This window comes from Phyllostomus hastatus, unplaced genomic scaffold (genome assembly GCF_019186645.2).
Source record: "Phyllostomus hastatus isolate PE091 unplaced genomic scaffold, TTU_PhHast_1.1 phas_contig_210, whole genome shotgun sequence".
Taxonomy (NCBI): Eukaryota; Metazoa; Chordata; class Mammalia; order Chiroptera; family Phyllostomidae; genus Phyllostomus; species Phyllostomus hastatus.
Genome location: NW_025333737.1, coordinates 27,032,579 through 27,052,931, shown reverse-complemented (window position 1 = coordinate 27,052,931; position 20,353 = coordinate 27,032,579). Strand labels below are relative to the sequence as shown.

General features: G+C 57.4%; 2 protein-coding genes and 1 long non-coding RNA gene across 4 annotated transcripts in view; all 3 read right to left on the bottom strand.

Annotated features, from left to right (window-relative positions):
* Window positions 1-1,175, bottom strand: part of HOXB9 (homeobox B9) — a 5,145-nt gene extending 3,970 nt beyond the window's left edge. The window contains exon 1 of the mRNA XM_045835706.1: window positions 552-1,175. Coding sequence (XP_045691662.1) covers window positions 552-1,068 — 517 coding nt within the window. The 5' untranslated portion in view covers window positions 1,069-1,175. The remainder of the gene's footprint in view (window positions 1-551) is intronic.
* Window positions 1-8,367, bottom strand: part of HOXB8 (homeobox B8) — a 21,298-nt gene extending 12,931 nt beyond the window's left edge. The window contains exon 1 of one of the 2 annotated variants that reach the window (XM_045835714.1): window positions 8,235-8,367. The gene's annotated coding sequence lies outside the window, so the exon portion shown is untranslated. The remainder of the gene's footprint in view (window positions 1-8,234) is intronic. The other variant, XM_045835712.1, reaches the window with a different exon arrangement.
* On the bottom strand, window positions 8,358-20,353 carry LOC123816667. The gene is made up of 4 exons (XR_006785324.1): window positions 20,038-20,353; window positions 10,597-11,295; window positions 8,842-9,858; window positions 8,358-8,499 (listed from the first exon to the last, which is right to left on the bottom strand). It is a non-coding gene; the product is annotated as an uncharacterized LOC123816667 (long non-coding RNA).

The following is a 20,353-nucleotide window of genomic DNA, read 5'->3' as shown; positions in this document are numbered from 1 at the left end:
CGCTACTGCGCGAGATCTGCTAGGCTCAGTTCTCCGCCAAGCTGTTGCATCGCAAATAAAATCCTAATGAGCCCCCTCCCACTTCCCCTTGGCCGGCTTTTACGGTCTGAGCGTGGCGCGGGGAGCTCTGCCAGCCGCGCGGGCCCGGGCAGCCCCGTGCGCTCCCGCCCTTGCCCGCGCGGGCACTCCGCCTCGCTGGCTGCCTCCCCGGCCCCGCCAGCCCCTCTCTCCGCCCAGCCTCTTCCCGAGCTTCCAGCCAGGTCCCCGCGAGTGCGGGGGAAGGGAGGCCGCCAGAGCAGCGAGCTGGTCCCAGCGCCCCAGGTCCCTCCAGGACTTGGCGTGGTGGGGGCGTCGCTCCTCCCGCGGCCTCGGGCTCCCTTCGGGGCACCCAGCTTGCTTCCTTCCTTCCTTCCGCCCTCTCCCCTCCTCCCGGCTCGCTCTCCGGCCACCGCCGCGGTTTCCCTTCACATTGTCCGCAGTTTATTGCCTCTCCCTTCCCCTCCCCCTCGCCTGGCCTTCGGCCTGGGTATTCCTCACTTTTTATAACTTACTTTGATCCGGCCTCTCTTTGTCCTCGCTTCCTTCGCAAATTTTATTGTCCCCGTAGCTGGGTCTTTGATTAGACAGGACGGCCTCCCTGCCCGCCGAAGTTTCCAAACTGTACTCGGGCGTGCCCTGCTTGAGCAGCTCCCCCGGCGCGCCCAGCAGCGGCTCCGCCTTCACCGCCGCCGGGCCCTGCCCGGCGGCCGCCTCGCCGCGCGGCGCCGGCTCCAGCCAGGTGCGGAGGTACCTGCTCTCGGCCGGCGGGACGCCCTGGGGCTGGATGTAGGGGTGGTAGACCGACGGCAGGCTCCCGGACGCGTGCGGGCTCAGCGGCGCCCAGGAGGCGCCGAACACCGGCGCTTTGGGCTGGAAGCTGCACGAGGGGAACTCCAGGTGCTCCGCGTGGCCCGGCTGCCGGGGGCTCGCGTACTGGCCGGAAGGAAACTTGGCTGGAGGCGCGTCCTCACTCTCGTGACTTATGATCGAGTCGACATAATAGCTGCTAAGCGTCCCAGAAATGGACATTCTCAGACATTATCCGGGCGCTCGCAGGGGGAAGGGAAGCGCTCGCGCGGCGGCGCCCAAGCAGGGAGAGAGGTGGCACCCAGACCGGTGTGAGGGCTTTCGGACGCGACCCCCCCAGCCCCCCACCCTCCCACCCCCACCCCCTGCTCAACTTCTCAGCCAACAAAGTACAGTGGAGCAGCCCGGCTCAGCGCTCCTTGCAAAATGATTGGTCAAAGTTTTTCCGACTGCCTGATAAAGCGTCAGCTCCGACATAAATCAATCCGGCTAGGGGGCTGCGCTCTCTCTGTCATGCGTCCGCACCGCATTCCATATCGAGGATGGATTGTTTTATGCTGATGCAATGTGCTATCACGTCAGGGCTCGGGCGGCCACGTAACCTCAGCCCGAGCAGCCGGCCTCCCGGTCCCCCCGCCTTTTGCAGGAAGGGGGGCCAGTTCTCGACGTGGGGCGGCGGGGGCGGAGGAGAGGCGGAGGGAAAGCAGCGGGCTGCCTCGGGAGGGACGCGGGCTGCGGAGCCCTCTCCCCAGGCGGGCTGGAGAGGCAGAGAGCCCCAGCCTGGGAGCAGCCAGTGGGGCCCACGGCGCGATTAAAGAGGAAGTGGTCCTGTCCCCCCACCCCCACCCCCGCATTCGCACCTCCACTCCGCCCCGCGGGCCCTCGTTTCCTCTTTTCTGTCCCCTTGACACAAAGTGTTTATTAGACAACTGCGCAGCAGCCATCCCCTGGAAATGACGGGGGGTAGAAGTTGGGCATTTTTGAGGCGTTCTTCTCTTTTGGAGGGGGCTCTCTGTGGCCGTTTGAGGAGGGTGAAGGGCCCGGGGATCTTCTCCTGACCCCTCAGTAGCTGAGAGGGGAGAGGAGGATGTAAGGGGGTCAGTGTCCAAAAACCCTGCCCTAAAATGCAGCTGTCCTGAAATCAGAACCGTCGTGAGTTTAAAGGGATCCACCAGGCCCTGGAAAGTTGAGCCTGTGACTTTGATGCAACTAGCCAAAGCTCCTCTAAATGTCTCGGGCCTCTCTCTGGCCCCGGCCAAAAGGAAGTATGGGGGTGAGGGGGGACAGCCATTTCTCCTTTCCTCCGCTGAATAACAGGCCAGGCCCTGAGAACCGCCCAGATGGGGGAGCTGAACTGACAAAGGACTGAGGGAACTTCCCCTAAGGTGTCAGTGGAGCAGAGGTGCGGGAAGGGGTTCAGAGTGATCTCTCCTCTTGCACCCGGTGAGGATGGAGCCTGTCCCCTCTCTCCTCGGGCTCCTTTCACCTGACACTGTCCCTCGGAGAGGTTCCCGGACACCGGGGTCGGGCGCCAGCACAGACAGTGAGCCCGCGGGGTCAGCCTCCTGCTCCGCCGCTGCCTTCCCTCCTGCGACTGTCTCACCGGAGCTTCCAAGCCCCTGTTTTGTTGTTATCAGTCCTTCCAGCCCTGAGCTGGGATCCACACACACCCGCCCCCCAACCCCGAACCCCACTGGCTGGCTTCCTGGCTCCTCTTTGCTCTTCCAGTTTCCACCCTGGGCGCAGTCACTTCTTGTGGTGTGGGTGCCCAGGGAGGGTGGCCCCTGGACAGACCCGGTGGTCCTTGCGTGGCGTTTAGGGGCAGGCAGGGGCAGCTTTTCTCAGCCCTCACCGGTCCTGGGTCCTTAACACACAGGCTGTCCCCAGCCCCATTATTTTAACAAAAGTAGGGCCATTCTAATTTGATGTTTTATCTTTTTGGCCATTTACCCCTCTGCCCGCGCAGAAGGCTGCAGATCACCTCCGCACACGCGCACCCTCCCACCCGCTCTTCTTTCCAAATGAAGCCATCTCGTGTCATTACGTGTGAAATACGAGGGCGAAGCGCCATATTTCTTCACATTATGGCGATTTCAAAATGATTTTTTAAAGATCAATGCAGGCGCCCAGCCGCCCCCCTCCTTTTCCACCCCAGCTCTCTGAGGGCGACAGCCCAGCATATCCAGAACTGAACAGCTGGAAGATCTGCTTTTTCCATGGGACCCAAGTGTGGAGACAAAAAAAAAAAAACAACATGCAAATTCTTCTAAGTAGCGGTAGGACGCTTGGGAAAGTGGAGGGAGCTACCGGACTCGCCAGCGAGAAAGCTGGGCGCAGTGTGAATGAATCAGTTTTAAGGCAAAGCACCTGTTCTCAATTTGCCAGATGTATGGAGTCTGCTGTTGGCTTTACCTGTAATAAATATACTCTTCAGGAAAAAGATCTCTCCTGCCATAAATAATGGTGTTATGAAGCATGGCGGGCTGAGTATATGGCTTTGTGCAATATATAAATTAGGGCCCAAAAGGACATGCGGACTGGGGGCAGGGACTTTTTTTTTAATTTATGGAGAAGTCACAGCGCTAGGCTGCTCTAAAGACGCAGGCTGCGCAGGCACTGGACTCCGACTGCAGCCCTCTGGTTGCCACTCCCCACCCTGGATTTGTCGCTCAACAGGGCAGTCAAGAGGGCCATTTAGCGCAGGGAGGAAGTTAGAGCTGGAAGAGCATTTGGGCCATGGCCCCTGCCCTACCAGGGTGGGGTGTCCCAGCAGGCAGCGTCCAGGTTGGGGGTGCCTGTCTGCCTGGGGAGTTGCCCTGAACCCCCTGGTGGCTCCTGGGTGTTGAATAAGGAGAGGACCCAGACCTCTTTTCTGAGACCAGAGCTTGGCCTTAGCTCACAAAGAAGCTAGAGGGTGGGAACAGTTTCAAAGTGACAGGCTCTGCGGGCCTCAGGCCCCTCAGGAGAAGTGACTGAGAGGAAAAGCATGAGCCAGCACCGGGCCCTGGAGCCTGCACCGCAGCTCACCTCCCTCCAGGTGGGGACTCCATGTGCCAGGCAATGAGTCCCACGCAGACAGGCTTTTCTAGAAAGCACTGTTGCTCCAAATCGGAGCTCAGCTCCAGTTCAGGCAAATGATTACATGGTTGGCTGAGAAGGAGCCCCTTGTTTGGGTGTTGAGGGCCTGTGACCACCCCCCCCCCAACCTTGTTTTTTCTCCCAGACAATGGCACCTACCAGGCCCGAGGGAGACAAACAGGATTGCGGCCCCTGGAGCCCAGTGTCTAAAGATGCTTAATAGGGGTTGGTTGAGTGGGGGTCACGGTGTCCTGAGGGAGCAAACTGCTCCCCACCCCACCCCCAATCCTAAAGAGAAACGAGGAAAACCCTGCCTCCCTTCCAAGCCTCTTGCCATTCCCTGCACAGGAGCCGCGCCTGCACACAGCTGGGGCCAGTGTCGGGTGGCTCCGGGAAGAGCAGGGAGGGTAACACGGCAGCCCCTGGCCGCACTGGGGCCCAGAGCACAGCTGAGTGAGGCCGAACCTGGCCAGGACCAGCCGGTGAGTGCCTAGATTTAGGGGCGGATTTCAGAAGGGTCCTTGTCAGTAAGAAGAGAAACAAAATGTAGACAGAGGGGGAAAATGGAAAGAAAGAAAAAAACACGAAAACAATACATGGGAAAAGGGAAAGTTTGTTTTGCATGGGTGAACTAAGCTGAAATGTATGCATGCTGTGTTTGGGTAGATGTGTATATCCTGACATCCTGGACATATATTTCAAATCAATATCGGATCCAGTGTGCAAATGTGCTGTGCTCTATGCTGTGTATCGAATATGTAATAAGTAAATTTGCCCAACCGTAATACTGGGTGTGCTTCAGCTTTCGCATGTACAACCTAGTGGTTCATAAGTAGATGCGTGAACAACCCCTGAGTTATGTAGGTTTACAATTTTACTTGTACAAGATCTATGGTCCAAAAGCTTGTGTGCACATTTTTATAAACCTCACACCCCCTGTGAAAAGGGCAAAAACTTGAGTGTTTGCGTACTTGAATTGGGGCTATAAAACATTAGCTGATTTGGAAGCTTCACTTGAAAACCCGCCTGTTGACTTAATATTGAAGTGAAATGTATACCGCAGCCTCAAACAACTGCATGTGACTTAAGTTGGAATTCTTTTACAACTTCCTTCTGAAATATGTATCTGGAAAATGAAGGAAATATACCCCGGGTTGTTCCAAGGGAGGTCATGAAATTTCGTGACATGTTTTGTCCCACCAAAAATCCTTGGCTGCGTATCTTACCTAAAGCTGCAGGGGCGAGAGTGCGTTGTGTGGTGCTTACTTCAGGGTAAGGATGGGCCCCAGATGGAGGAACCATGCTTGTGCATGAGCGTGTTCCCCATAGTGCGAATCTGACCAGGATGCAAATATGAGTGTAATGTGAAAGCCCTCAGGTAACTGCGGAGGTCACACAAAAGCACGGCTGGGGACAACGAAATTAGAAAAGTCCCCCAGTCTATGCCCCTAAGCACCCCAAGATATTTCTTCTGACCCAGGATCACATAGCCCAGACCCACTCTGGGAAAGGAGACGGGACAGCTGCTCCATGGGGGAGGACACTGAGGTCCCCAGAACCTCCACCCCTCATACAAAACCACCTCCAAAACGAATCACACTGGATCTGCACACAGAAACTCAAACCTCGGTGTCTCCACACCCTGCACATGGGGATTTTAATCGTAAAGTAACGCAATCTGCTGTGCAACATCCCTTCCAACATGTCCGAGACGAAAGGAAGGACTGAGAGGTCAGCGGCCCAAGCACATGTGTCTGGAATCTCTTCTTACCAACCCTCAGACATCAGGGACTCGGAAGGTGGTGGGGGCGGCTGACTCCTTGGGAGGGAGAATCCAGGAGGCCAAACGGGGTGGGCGGCAGGCCGGGCGGAAAGGAGCTGAGCAGGTAGAAGGTTATTATGGAATTGCTTCCATAAAACCTGTGGCTGTTGTAAAACTCTCTGCTTTCCAAAGACTTTATTTCCTCCTTTCTCTCTAACATCCCCCTTTTTTTTCTCTTTTTACAGCACTGTTCCTGGGAGGGGGCGGCCAAGGAACGCAAGGGATGGAAGACAGTGAGGCTCCCAGCGAGCGGCTGGGCTGGGCAGGTTTGCAAGAGGCCCAGCGAGAAGCAAGGTAAGGCAGCAGGAACTCCAGACTCCCTTCACCCAGACGCGAGGGCGAGAAAATATCAAGAGACAGTGCTGTGGGCCTTGGCTCAGCAGGACAGTGGGGTAAAGGCTGCATTGCCCCTGGGTTGGGAGTGGGTCTCCCAAGGGGCCCCTCCACCCTAGCAGAGGCCCCTTGTTCAAAGACCCCCTCCTTTACCCTCCAAGCCAGCCTGGCGCCGGAGCCCCATCCGGTTGGGCCCCTTTCCACATTTCCTCTGCCTCGAGCAGGGGTGGGGGGTGGGGGGTGGAATTTGGGAACAAAAGTTAGCTTATGCTTTGGACCATCCCACGCCTTCCGCCAGCACTTGTAGTTATTCCTTTCCTGGGCAGAGAGCCAGGAGCCCGGAGAGGGCTGGGGTCAAAGAGGGTATCACAGCTTTGCCCCTTCCCCACCCCCTTCTCCATCTCCTGTCACTCCATCCGTCTGAATGAGCTGCCCAACAGCCTGGGCTCCCCAGTAGCCTACAAGTCAGGCCCCTTTCCCGGGGGTTGGCTCTCAGCACCTACATAAACCTGCAGCCCAGACCCAGGGTCTGTGAGGATGCCTTGGCCTCTAGGCGGGGAAGCAGCCAACTGTGGGATTGGGAAAAGGACTTAAACAAAACCCACCTCTGCCCCACTAGGGGGCCTACGAAGGACCCTGGAGGCCTAGAGGCTGAAACTGCAAGGGATCCTGATGTTTTTTTTCCTTTTGGAAAGGACCATACTGAGCCCTCTTCAAGGACCGAAAGCTTCCTGTTAAGGTGGAGCCCTCTGCCCCAAAGGGTTACAAAGACCTCAAGGGCTCCCTGCGTCTCTTGTAATCAAGCACTTGCCAAGTTGGGGAGACTTTCTTTGGAAAGTCTGGGTGCAGAAAGGAGCCCCAGACTCCAAGGAAGGCCGCTCGAAGCCCCAACTGTCACCCTTGGGCTCTGCAGAGCAGCCCAGCAAGGTGCCTTTCGGTGCCCTTCTCTCCCGACACGCGGTAAAAACACACACAAGTGGGGAGACCCCTGAGAACTTCCCAGGGCTCCTCCCTGGCGAACACACTGGCTGCTGCTGGGCGAGGGGCCTCAGCCCTCTGCACCGGTCTGCACCAGTCCGGACTCTGCTCCACGCCCCACTCCTCCAGCTAAGCGAGGAGCAGTAACTGCCGTGAGTCGGGTGGTTTAATGTCGTTGTGTTCAGAAATCCAGGCCCAACAACATGAAACTACCTAATTCACTCAGCAGTTCCAGTTCATGCTCTGGGCCACAGGCTCCCCGGGGGTAGGCCCCTGCAGCCATTTTCTGGGCCAAAATGGCTAGCCGGCTAACTGCATTCATTTCCCTCTATCTCTTCCCCAGCTAGAACCCAGTTGCCAGTAAACACATCCAAAGAACTGGAGGCAAGACTTTAGGCAGAACCGTTTTTGGAGGTGATCTTGGCAGCTCAGATTCCAGGAACTTCTGCTCCCTTTCAGGAGGCCTGGCCGGAGGGCCCGGAGGCCCAGCCCCAGGGCTGGACAGGGCCTCATGGGTGGACATACCTGCGTGGTCATTATTGCCTCTCAGCCTCTGTTTATGCAGCTGGAGGTCTTCACAGATCAAAAGATTTCTCAACTTCAAACTTAACAAGGTGCAGCTATGTTCACCATCTTGCTAGTGCTTCTATTCCAGGGTCACCCAGGGTAGATCAGATTGGAGAGGCCACGTCTTCAAGCCCTACCTCAACCCCCAGCTTTAAGACGGGGATCTAGACAGGAGAGTGGACAGGCGTCCTGAGGAAATGACGGTGGGAGAGACAGAGGGAAGAACAGAGTGTGAGGAAGTGCCAGGGCGACCAGCGCACAGACCGAAGAAGAACACGACTGCGAGGGAAAGCGGGCTGCAGGGAGCGGTGGCTGTGAAGTCACCCAGCCGGGAACGTCCGAGGGTCCTGGCCCCGCAGAGGCGGAGCTGTCCCAGGTAAGACCATCTATTCCGAATTCGCCAATGAGACCGGCAGGCTGAGGACTCAGATGGGAACGCAGAGAACAACTTCGCTTCCGTCTTCCTGACCTTCCGCCTGGGCCCTCCTCTTCCAGGCCCCACCGAAGCCCTCTGCTGCCACCTGCACGCCCCCAGACGCCCGCAGCCGCGCAGGTGCGCACGCACAGACACCCCGCGCGCGCGGCCGGCGGGCCGGGGCGGCGCACTTACCTGCAGGCCGTCGCGGCGCCGGGTGCAGGCGGCCGTCGGAAGGCGGACGGCGCGGGCGTCCGCGTCCTGTCGGGCCCAGCTCCCTCCCGCCCTCGCCCCGGAGGCGAGTGTCCGAGTGGCCACGTGTCCGGCGGGGAAGTCCTAGGGAGCGGAGAAGTCCGCCTGGCCGCCCGCTCCCCCTCCCGGGTATAAATCTTGGGGACCGGAAATACAATAAAACTTCACCGTGTTGATGAACTTCAAACGGTTTACATCCCCTCGCGTCCTGAAAAGAAAGACGGCCGGGGGGCGGGTTAAAAGGCAGGGGAAACAAATTTACGAGCCGCAAAAGCCCCCGCCTTGGCCCCCCCTTTTTTTTCTTTTTTCCTCTTTTGGCCTCAGCAGACCGTCTGCGCGGAGAGAAGCAGCCCCGGCCCCCGGCCCCCGGCCCCCGGCCCCCGGGCTCTGCTCCGGGCGTCCCCGCTGCCGGGCGGGCCCTTCTCTCGGAGGAGGAGCCGCCGCGCTGCCCTGGCCGGCGCGGGGACCCGGGCGGCCACGCGGCCGGGACTGGACGCCACCGCGCGAACGACAGTCCCCGCGCCCCGCGCGCATCGCTGGCTCGGCTCACCGGCGCAGACGACACTCCCCGTCTTCGCCAAAGCAGTTAGGCGCCCGGCATTTCTAAGGCTAAAACCCCGGCTCTGCCAGCCACGTCCTGGACCTCCATGCTCTGCCTCTGTCCGCTGAAAGCGGGTTTTGTTGTTTTCTTTTTCTCTTTCCCTCTCCAGCAGCCAGACCTTTGCCCGGCCCCGCCCGTTTACTGCCAGGTACTGGAGAGACGCGGAGAGGGGGTCAGAAGGCCGGAGCCGGCAGGGGCTTCCAGAGGAGAAACCGAGGGGCTGTCTTCGGGGAAGTGCAAGTGACGGCGGGCGCTGAGGAGGGTCCCAATCAGCCTCTGCCGAGCTCTGCCGCCGTCTCCTCTCCGGCTCCTAAAAAGCCTCAAGATCAAACGGAAACAGCCACTACCTGGACCTTTACGGCCCTCTCCGTACCAGTTCCTTCCCGCTCTGGACCGCTGGGTTCTTATACAACTTGGTGGACTCCGCATTTGGAATCGCCATTAGGCCTTCGTGAACCAAAACTAGGAAAAACCCGCCTGCGCCTTGGGCTCCAGCTGACTGGGAGCGAAGTTACTGATTTTCTGCTCACTTTGTCTGCTGGAGGGGCCTGGTTAGATGCGCTCTGGGTGGGGGAGCAAAGGAATTGGGGGGTCACACCTCACTCAGTCATTCACCAACAAAACACCAAAGGGCCAGGTCTTAGAGGCGCTGGAGGCCAAGAGGAGCTCAGGCCCTGCCCCGCGTGGGTATAACACTGGGGCCCAGCTGCAGACTGGGGTGGGGGCAGTTTGGTGCCCTGAGGGCACCTTCCTTCCACAGACACACAGGTGCGGCCCTCCATGCCCCCTCCTTCCCAGAAATGGTGCCAAAGCGCGGCTGGGGATTTCTTTTTAAATGGGTAAAAGTGGAATAGGCAGGGGAAATACTAGGCTGTGGGCTACAGTTCCTGAATCTTCTGAAAGGCTGACTCTGATGCAGGCGGTCTCACTCTGCTGCAGGTGGTGAGGGTGCCCCCTGGCCCCTTCCTTGAACAAAGAAAGAGGAAGAGGGGGGACTCCTTAACAGCCGGGAGAACAAGAAGTAGCTTATTTCCATCCTAACGTTCTTATGCCAGGATATGCATGGAGAGGCCCCTCCAGCTCCCCTCCTCACTACTTGCCCGAACTCCCCCATTTCGCACTGTATCGTGCTACAATGTTATTAAAGATACTGTGATGGCAGCACCGGCAGTCACCCTCCGCTCAGAGTTCACCTCTGGGAGCTGTCAGTGATGGGGGGGGGGCACAGAACTGAGAGGCCAGCAGTCTCCACACCATTCATGACTGCTATTACCCAGGCCCCACCCCCAGGGCTGCAGTGGGGGCAGCTCAGCAACTGGCTCCTTGAACTAGGATTCTGGCTCCCTGGGCCCAGGAAAGGGGGTTGAACTATTTTAGTCTTAGACTCGAGAAAGTCTGAATAGGCCACGGCCTTAGAATGACGTACCTGTACACACACAAGTTTTGCGTGCACCTTTCAGGGACTTGGCCGCTTTCTCCTAGCCCCTGTTCCCAGACCCCAGGCCATGGACCCCAGTTTTCAAAAGAAAACTCTCTGCAAGGGGCCGAACAGCAACACCTCAAACCCATCCCCAGAGACCTCAGCCAGCTTCCTCCTTCCCAGGTCGCCTGGTCCCCCAAAGGAGTCAACTTTCAAATGGTCAGCACAGACACCCACCAACAGGGGCGCTAGTGCCAACGAGCACCGTCCGGCGTGTCACTCACACACTAGTCCAGCTGATGGCCACTCGGTGAGTAAAGACCACTCAGGCGATGTTTCTTTTCACCCTTGAAAGTTTTCTGAAGACTTTCCAAAAGCATATCGGTCTCCACATTACGCAGAGAGTTGAAAACGTGGATAACTATGATGTCAGATTCAGGGGCCACTTTCCCCTACTGCCTTTCCTTGGCGAAGATGAGCAGAGTTTTAGCATAACTGGAGGGGGCTGGACAATTTGGATAGCGGGAGAAGGCAGTATGAACACGGGGTCCTGGGAGAAACGGAAATTATCACTCCTTTTCATTTAGGAAGAGACATAAGAATAAATATTTCTAGGCCTTCCTGGTCCCTCTCAGGGCTCGTTGGCAAGGGCGGAGCGGGGAGGGGTGTCTCAGAGAAGTCAGAGGTGCAGGCAGCCACGTCCCTGAGACCTGGGCTGGATTCCCCACCCGACTCCACCCCACCCGCGCCCCCATTTCTGGCCACGGCTTGGGGCTCCAGCTCTGTGGTCGCTGGCGGGTGAGGCTGTGGCCGCGGCTGACCTCTAGGCGGCGTCTTGGTGTTGAGTCTGCGCTGAACGAGAAAGATCTTCGCGCAGCTCCGGGTCCCACGCAGGGGTGAAGGGGCCGGTTCCTGCAGAGGTTCCTGCAGACGCACTGGGTTTGGCCTGGGGCTGGCCGCCGGCGCGTCGCCTTTGGCGCCCTCTGCCAAGCGAAAGAAACACAATTAAATGAGTGAGGGCTGGGAAAGGAGTCGACAGCTACTCATGCTCCATCCGCTCCGCATCCCCTACCCCCATCCCGACTCCAAGGAGCCTTCCACAGCCCAAATCTCCTTTGATCTCCGCGGTAGCCAGCTCAAGGGCAGCGACAGAATGCTCAACCTCCACTCCTCACATGCAAAAGAAGACACTGAGGCCCGAGGAAGTGAAGCGGTTAGCCAGAATGAGAGCGACTATTAAAAACGGTGAAGCAGGACTGGGGGATGTATCCTCGACTCGAGCAGAATATTCTTACCCCCAAATTATGACGATCTTAGCAACGTCTTTCTTGTAACCAAAATTCACTTCCAGAAAGGCAACCTTTGTGGATTGTCTATGTTGGAAGTTTAGGGGTTTCTGGGTCTAGGATTTGGAGAGCACATAAGGGAATTGGAGGAGCTCAGCTAGGACTGGGATCCAACACAAGTCTGGCCCGCTCCCTTCCAGGACAAAGCTGGCTCACGGTGTATGAACTTCCTAGCTGTGTGTGACTGTGGGCAAGTGCCTCAGGCCCTCAAAGGCCTAATGAAAACAGGCCTATAAGATTGGATGTTGTGAGGTTTGAATACTTTATAAAAGAGGCTCTGATGACTAAGAGAAGGAGTCAACTCTATGACTGTCCCATAAACCAGAAAGAGAAGGTCATTTAGAGCAGGCAGCTCCCTTGGCGCCAATGGAGCCTATGGGTTACAGGGTAGGGTGAGGAAAAAGAAACCTTATTCTGTACCAAGCCCCCCCGCCCCTCCCCCCACCTGAGACTGCACTCAGAGACATCCAGGATCTGAGAAACATGGTGTAGGAGAAACTGGGTTCCCTCTTTTCCTTCCCCTAAGGCAGAGATACTTTTATATTTCACAGCTCTCTTCCAGAAGTTTCTCCAAAGTTATTCTCAGGACATTGGTCCCTGACAACACCCTGCAGGGAAGCAAGGGAAGAAAAAGGCTACAAGACCACTGGGGCCTGGGGTGGCAGAGGCGCTTGCCAGCACGGTAGACTAGGGTGCAGTGCCTGCCCAGGCCTGGGGCTCAGGAGACGTGCCTTTCCCAGCCAGGCGGGGGGCCCTGCCAGGTGCCTAATTAGGAGGGTGCCCATCTGGAGCACCTGCGCCCTGCATAGCCTCGGGCACGCTACTCCCGGGGCTGAGTCATAAAAGACTCTGGAGGCAGGATGAAATCAGGCTCATGAGTGTCAGCATTCCTGTGTATGAGAATGTGTGTGATTGCCCAACGGATTCACAAAAGTGGAGGGGGGCGGGCCGGAATGGAGCAACATCAGGCGAATTCAACTGCAAACATACTGTCAGCCTCATTATCCGCCTATTTCAAGGGAAAGCATTTGGGGCTTGGAATTAGCCAGTTAATTGCATCCCTTCTTTGTTTACTTTAGGGCAGGAGAAATTATCTGTGTTCTATTAAAACATTCCATATTTCAAAAACTTGGAGCTTTTCATTGTCAATTTTATTTCCACCCCTGTTATACCTCTTGAGCATTCAGATCTGCCAGTGTCACACCAACATTCACACACACACACACACACACACACACTGAGGCTTCTGCGTCTGCAAATTCTGGATATCACAACTCTTAGGACCCTTGTAAAGATTAACTAGTGGGCAATGTGTCTGGGGTTTAGCACAATGCCAGGTGAACTGGGAGCATTTAGTAAGTAGTAACTGTTAATAACAAGGAAGAGGAGGGGGGAAGAGGTGGAGGAGGAGGCAAAGGAGGAGGAGGAAGAAGCTTGCTTTGTTCTCAGAGAACCAGACTGTGTTGGAGGGTGTGCCTCTCCGCCTGGATATGTATAATGAATTCTTTGACTTAGAGAGCAACGTCCATATGAGTGAGGCTACTTGAACCCCTTGGCCTGTAACTCCCTCTTCTATGAGGAACACAGAATTGGAGCAATTATCTGGCTCATTTCTCAAACTCCCTTTAGCTTGAAGTATCTGGATCTGGTGCGGAAAAGGTCTGGGAAGCAGTGACATATTCTCTTCACAATTCTCAGTGAGCCTTTCCCTTTGCCAGAGCAGCAAGATTCTGCCTTAGAGAAAGAGTAAGAAAGAAGTAGGGGGCCAAGGAAGCTGGAATGAAAACAACATCTGAGGTCTCTCTCATTCATTTCCTGGCTAGCCAGGAGGCCTTGGAGGTCTCCATGCATCAGCCTCAGGGACTCCACAAACAAGTTTCTGACCTTTGCCTAGTGGAAACTTTCATTCCACAGTCAGTGAACTTTTCCTGAGTACCTACTGTGTGCCCAGCCCTGGGCTAAGCTCCAGGGCTCCAGGGGGAGCTGCACCCCACTAGTTGTCAGGGTGCTGACCTGCAGCCAGTTAGAGGTCTCTGCTCCCGGAAAGGAGTCCAGGGACCCTGGGAGGGGGAGAACCCTGCTGGGCAAGAACTTTTAGCCAGTGGTGGCATTGCCTTTTCAGGGCCAAAAGTCCTGGTGCACAGGGTCTGGGAGCACCCCTCCCTTCCACTGTCTGTCAGAAAGAGGCCAACTCCATGGTGGGGGGGAGGGGCAACCAACTGACTAGAGGCTTCTGACCCCCAGTCGGAAGTTCCTGAGAACACCAATTAGCTTTCTTTAATTAGTAAAGTAAGGAACAAATAGGCCTATATTTCTTCTGCTCTGATTAAAAGCATTTAGGTCAGGCGTTCACAGCCAGAATTATTCAGTTTAAGTTGTCCCAAGCAGAAAATTGTGGGGCTTTTTTCTTTTTATTATCAGGCAGGGTTCTGAGTACTATAAGCCAACCGTTGTCTTCTTGTTACAGCCCAGAACTGCTGGGCTGGTAGGTGGTGGTCCTGCCCGCTCACAGAGGGGCAGACAGAAATGGGTTGGGATCTTTCCTACCCTGGGCCACATTTGCTGGAGATGTGTAGGCAGTTGAGGGCCAGCCGGGAAGGGTTCGGTTTGGAGTGTGTGTGTGTGTGTGTGTGTGTGTGTGTGTGTGTAGGGGGAGGGTACAATAAGCAGATAATTTTCAGTTCCCTTAATTTGTCTGAATATAGTCCTAAAACGAGGAAGTTTGTTCATGTCACAGACCCCACAGAAACCCCAATTTTCTTCTGGAAGATCTGGCTTGGTCAATTCACAGGGCTGTGGGGAGCAGGCCAGCTTTCCCCACGGCCCTGGCTGGGAAGGAAGAGCTGTATCTAAATAAGCTGCAACACGGTGAGGCCGGGTGAAAGTAGGAGGTCGCTAACCCACCCCCCACTCCACCCCTTCACCCTGGCGTGTTAGGGGCTACCTGTCATTTGGCTCTTAGGATCAAGTTACAAAAACATTTAGGCACAAATCCTTCCCCTTTCAGCCCAGAGTTTGGTATCCTGCAGCCCCTAACCTTGGCTAAGCCCTTCGTACACGAAGATTTGAAGTCTCTGAGGAAATTGAATAGGTAGATTAACAAGAAACACAAAAGAACATTCTACTGCCTGGTCTCCACTTGTCTGGCTCACAGACAGAATTATCTACGGGGTTGTCGCTGAAGAGCCTTTTCTTCCCAGGAACTCCAGTGCGGGTTTTTACTCCCCGGGAGGCTGTCCAAGCTCAGCCCCCCTACCCCCCCAGCAGCTGGTCCCATCCCTGGCCAGTCCAAAATCAGCTTTCCCCAGCAGACTTCTTTCCACTCGCTCGAGCCCCCTGGTCCTGGGGAGGGAGGAAAAACTGACCTTCACTGGGAGGCCAGATCCCGCTAGTAGTGGTGTGGGCAGGAGTACTGTGACATAGCTGTTTTTAAAGGTCAAGGTTGACCTAGTGAAAACTGAGATGTCAGCCATGGGCCGGGGGAGGAGTGAAGACCTACATTCATGGACCATATCTGGTCTCTCTGCATTTTCCAGGCACCAGCTTCTTTGATCAAACAGGAGTTCTTAACCTGGGGTTCTCGGGGTCGGAAACCCTCCGAAATTGTGGGATTTGGAGAGTACTACATAAATGCATTTTTCCTCTGGGGAGATAGCAATCAATACCTTTCTTCAGATTTAAAGTATCTGTGAGTGACCCCCAAAATGTTAAGAACCTTTCTTTCACCCACCATTCACGTACAGATATCACAAATGTGACTGCAGAGGGAGGCGATGAAATAGACTTGGGTATCCCGCAAGATAAGTTCAAAGAGAACTAACAATTGTGTACGGCACAAAGTCGGATGGGTGCTGTCACCCAGCCTTCCCAGCAACAATGGGCACCTGCTCACGGGTGCTGAGGACTCCAGGACTGAGCCGAGGCGGCCCCAGGTGTCCTACCTGTGCACCCTTGTCCACACAGAGGGGAGCGCGGGGTCTCTGGGTCTCTAATCCACGTGATGGGGAGTCTTCTCCTCGGGGACCTGGATCACCCCTGCCACTGGCCAGTTTGTACTGCGCAGGTCCACACCGAAAGAGAACCCCAAGTTTTAGGGTTCTTTCTTCCCTGCAGATGCCCTTACTCTTGGGGTTTGGAGTAGGGGTATATTCCCCCGGGTCTCTAGCTCCCTCCGCGCTAGCCAACCCTGCAGCACCACTTCTGAGACCCGGAGCCAGCCCGCCAGCCGAGGCCTCTCGCCGTGGCCTTAGTTGAAGTTCTCCTGGTCTGGGTCGGGCCCCGAAAAGGGCGCAAGAGACAGACGGCAGGTAAACAGAAGCAGACACAGAGAAAGAGCTCCTTGACTGCGGCCAGAGGGAAGAAGGAGAATGACAAAGAGCGAAGTCAAACAGCCCGACGGGAGGCGGGAGCTGGAGCAGCCGGAACCCGCGTGCTGAGAAGGAAGGGCCCACAGGGGCCGCCGACGCGGCCAGGCGCGTCCGCGCTTCTCGTCTTTACGGGGAGGTTAATGGCCGCGTCAGCGCCCCCTCGTTCTACTAAACCTCCCATTTACAGCTCCTCGCTCTCCTTAAGGCTCTCTGATTAATTAGCCGGGATGAGAGGAGGGATGTGCCCCTCCGCCGGGGCCTGTCTGGATTTCGCTAGGTCGTTAATTGTGGTAAGGCAGGGCGCTCCGGGAGGAGAATCCAGAGCCGGGCAATGGGAGCCACTGGCGCCAGCGGCGGCGGCGGGGGCCCGGGGACTAGGACCCCCTCTCCCTCGCAGCCAGACGTCGGCAAGAAGCGGCCCCCTCGGAAAGCGCGCCCCGCCCAGTCTCTCGGGTCCCTGCGCGCCCCGGAGGGCCCGCTCGGGGCCAGGCGCTGGGTCAGGGGGGCTCCCTGCGCTGGTGGCTGGACAGAGCGCCCCAGCGCAGCCCCCTCCCCCTCCTTCGCTGCACGGCAGAGCTTTCGCGCGCAGGCCCTTGGCATTGCGGTGTGGGAGGGGACACCCGCGTTAACTGCGCTCTCCCTTCGCCTCGGAATTGCCGCTGCCCGACGCTTCCGCCGGACTTGGAAACCTCCTTTCTAATCCCTCTGCCCGGCTCCCGCCTCCGAAGGGCCCGAGCTTGCAGCTAGGCTCCCCCAGGCTTCCAGGGTCCACCCCTGCGGCTGGGCCGGAGGCGGAGGGGACTGGAGGCCTGCAGAGTCCCGAGTTGCCCAGACCCTCCCCGGGAAACAGACTCCGAGGCTCCTGCGGCTCAACCGCCTCCCTGCTAAGCGACCTTCCTGTCCTCCCGTCGCAGCGGGGAGGCAGTTTCGGAGCGGGTCGGCGGCAGCCACAGAGATCTTCACTCTGCAACCAGCCCGGAGGCGAAGGTGCGGACCTCCAGCAGTGCATTTCTAGGTGCGTGCCGTCGGGGACTGCCGCGCTGGCCCAGCGCAAGGGAACCCTACGCAGGACTCAGGGACGGTCTGCACTTTGCAAAGTGCGGCCAGAGTTGGGGACCGGACCGAAGAACGCAGAGGTCTCAGATCTCTCACCACCCCAGCCCCCACGCGACCTGGGCCCACGGCAGTGACTCGGGCTCTCCCCGGAGCAGGGATGGGAGCTGCAAAGCAGAGACGTCTCAGCCCCCAGAAGTAGCCTCGCTCCCTGTGGCCGACCCAGTTCAGGAGACGGGCCGGGGGCCAAGGAGGAACGGCCTGAAGAAGAGGTAAGAAATCTACCAAGTGGGAATGTGGGATCCTCTTTCTTTTATTGTGTTAAAGGATGCAGGCTCCAGAGGCTGACCTCTCTCTATGAACGAGTTGGGGCATTCGGATCAGTCCTGGCAGTCTGAGCCACCGCGCTGGTCTCTACCACAGTTTAAGGAGGAACTTCTCTGGACGGTGGAGGCTCTGGAGTTCATGGGTATCTTTCTCATTGCTATTGGTTAGTATCCAGTTTATTCCGGACCAAGCTCTCACCTCCACTCCAGCTGAGATTCACCCTTGAAAACTAGCCCTGGGGTACTTCAAAAGGGGGGGCTCAGACTGGGGACACAGCCAGCCCAAGATGGGCGATGGGGTGCTGGGGGGGGGCACTTTGGTCTTAATGATCCCTGCAAGGTACAGGCTGTTTGTCATTCCCGTACCTGGAGCTGAGAAGAGAGAGGAAGGGGACAGGGTGAGGGTGGGAAGCGGGTGAGTGAGGTGCACACTTGGGCCTCTTGCTGAGGAAAAGTCTCGAGTTGTGACCGACTCTCAGGCCCCGGTATCTTCGCCCTTTGCCTTCCAGACAGTGGGGCGGTGGGTAGGGACACTTCCACTGCGGGGTTCGCAGACGGAGCTCTTGCAGAAGGGCAAAGAGTGGAGACCTACATGAACACTCCTGTTTGGGCTCAGCCTTTTCCAGGCACAAACTCCTCCAATCAATCCAAACAGAAGGTCTTAACGATGTTCAAGAGGCCTGGAATCCTCTGAAATCGTGGGGTTTGGTGGCTCTGTAAAAAGCCCTGGTCACCTTTCTGAGATGCTCTGGAAGAGGAAGGAAGCAAGGGGAGCCGTGGGGAAAGGAGGAGAGAGACCCCAAACCCTACCATCTAGCTCCCTAGACCCTGAGCTCTGGACCCCAGATCTGAACCTCAAGCCGACCCCATCCGCAGTGGCCACACAGGAGAGTGGGAAGTTGCAATCAGGGAGAGTTTCTCCGCTGCTTTCAGCGGGGCTTTTGGTGTCTACGCAGATTGCTGATCTGGATGTTTTCAGGGTTGGCTTTTCTTTCCGCCATCCCTGCTTTTCGGGCCAGAACAGATAGGCTCCGAGGCCTGTGGGGCATCCAGACAGGACAGGGGCCCGGCCCTCCAGTTGCCTGATCCCCTGTGGAGCCGGGGTCAGGGCCAAGCCTGCCCTCACCCAAGGCTCAGTGGGCAGGGCTTGCCCCAAAGCCTTCAGCCTGGGGATTTGCTGCTCTATGAGCCCAGGCCTGCCGGCCAGACCGCAGACTCCCCTCACACCTAGCCACCTGAACAAGCACAGGAACTGTTTCTTCTTCCGAGTTTGAAAAGTGCCAAGCCCCACATTCTTAGCTCCTTTTGGAGAAGATGATTCCACTGGGTCTTGGGGTGAGGGAGGATTGTGGAATCTGATGGCTTCTCGGCCTTGCCCTGCCCTTCAAGCCTGTATGTTTCCACATTTAACATTTTGGGGATACGGGAAATACACTGTGCACGGTTCTACTTTGGAAGGAGGGGTGTGTAGAGGTGAAAACACGAGTGTCCCACCTGAGCACAACTGGGAGCACATGATTTCGTGAATCCTTCCCATGTTTGTGCAAATCCTCAATATTTACAGACTATGTATTCTGAGAGGTACAGCTGCCCTGGTGCAGGACTCCTCACTGACTCTTGGGGGGTTACTAATGTCTAAGAGACCCCGCGATACCCACCACACAGTCCCATTCTGCCTGTTTCTCTGCATACGCCTTTCCAAAGGTGATTCATTTTTATATTGACCCCGTCCATACAGACTGAGATCCTTTCCCTACTTTTGCCCCTCCCACGAACAACACGACCCTCTACCAAAAAAAAAAAAGCACACACACCATTTTTGTGAGTGGGAGTTTCAAGCAAGATGGCGGTGCGGGCAGCCTTCAGGCGCAGACCCGCTTCCCCAGGCGCGAGGCCCCCGAGCCCCAGCACAGGCCAGAAGGCGAGGAAGCCAGGTCCCCGCGCCTCCGTGAAAGGTGGTTGAAAGCAAGGGACTCCCCCCAAGCATCCTCCCCCACCCCTTCCGGGAGGGGGGGCGGTTTGCTAGAGAGACGGCTGATTCTGCATCTTGGGGGCCTGGGGGCTCCCTTCTGGATCCAGAGTTCCAGACCGATTTCTAATTTCCACGGAGAAAGAAGAACTGTTAACCCTTTCTAAGCGACCCCCACCCACGAGGCTGCTCAGGGCAACCGACCTCCGTCTCTCTCTCCGGCTACATTTGCTCGGAATCCGGGGCAGTGAGTGGAGACGGGGCTGAGCGGGCCCGAGGCTGCAGGAGCGTTCGGCGCCCGGCTCTGGGGAGCCCTGGGTGTGGGGGAGACGGGGAGGCGACCCTCTGCCGCCTCGCATACCCTTGCTTGGGGAGGAAAAGTCGGGTAAGGAGCCAGCGGGTAGGGCAGGCCTTGGCTTTGCCGGGGCGCCCCAGGCCCCACCGCGGAGCTCAAGGATCGGCGCGTCTGGATCGGCCTGTCTGGAGCTCAAGGTTAACTGGTGGCCCCGGGTACCGCCCGCCCGCCGCCCGCCGCCCGCCGCCGCCAGTCCTCAAAGCGCGGCCAGGGATTGCCCGGTCCCAGCGGGGTCTTTCACGCGGCGGTCTGATCTACGAGATCGCGGTCCCCAGCGGCGAGGGAAAGGGAGGGGAGTGTCTCACCTACCTCTCCAAACCGCGCGGTCCTCCGCGGGTCTTCACAGGCTGCGGGGACTCGGGGCTTTAGGCGCGACAGAGCCTAGGGACCGAGGAGATGGCGCTGGGGGCTAGGGGCTACGTGGCCCCAGGTCGCCGCTCCCAGCCCCAACCCCTGTGAGGCCTCCGGGCGCCGTATCTGCGTCTGGGGCAGCAGCGCAGACGGCACTGGGGGCGCGAAAGGGTTCCTGTGTCCTCCGTCCCCCTGGCGCCAGTGAAGGGGAGGTGTGTGTGGGGGTGGGGGTCGAGGACAGGGCCCCAGCGGCCGATTGGCGCCAGCGCCACCT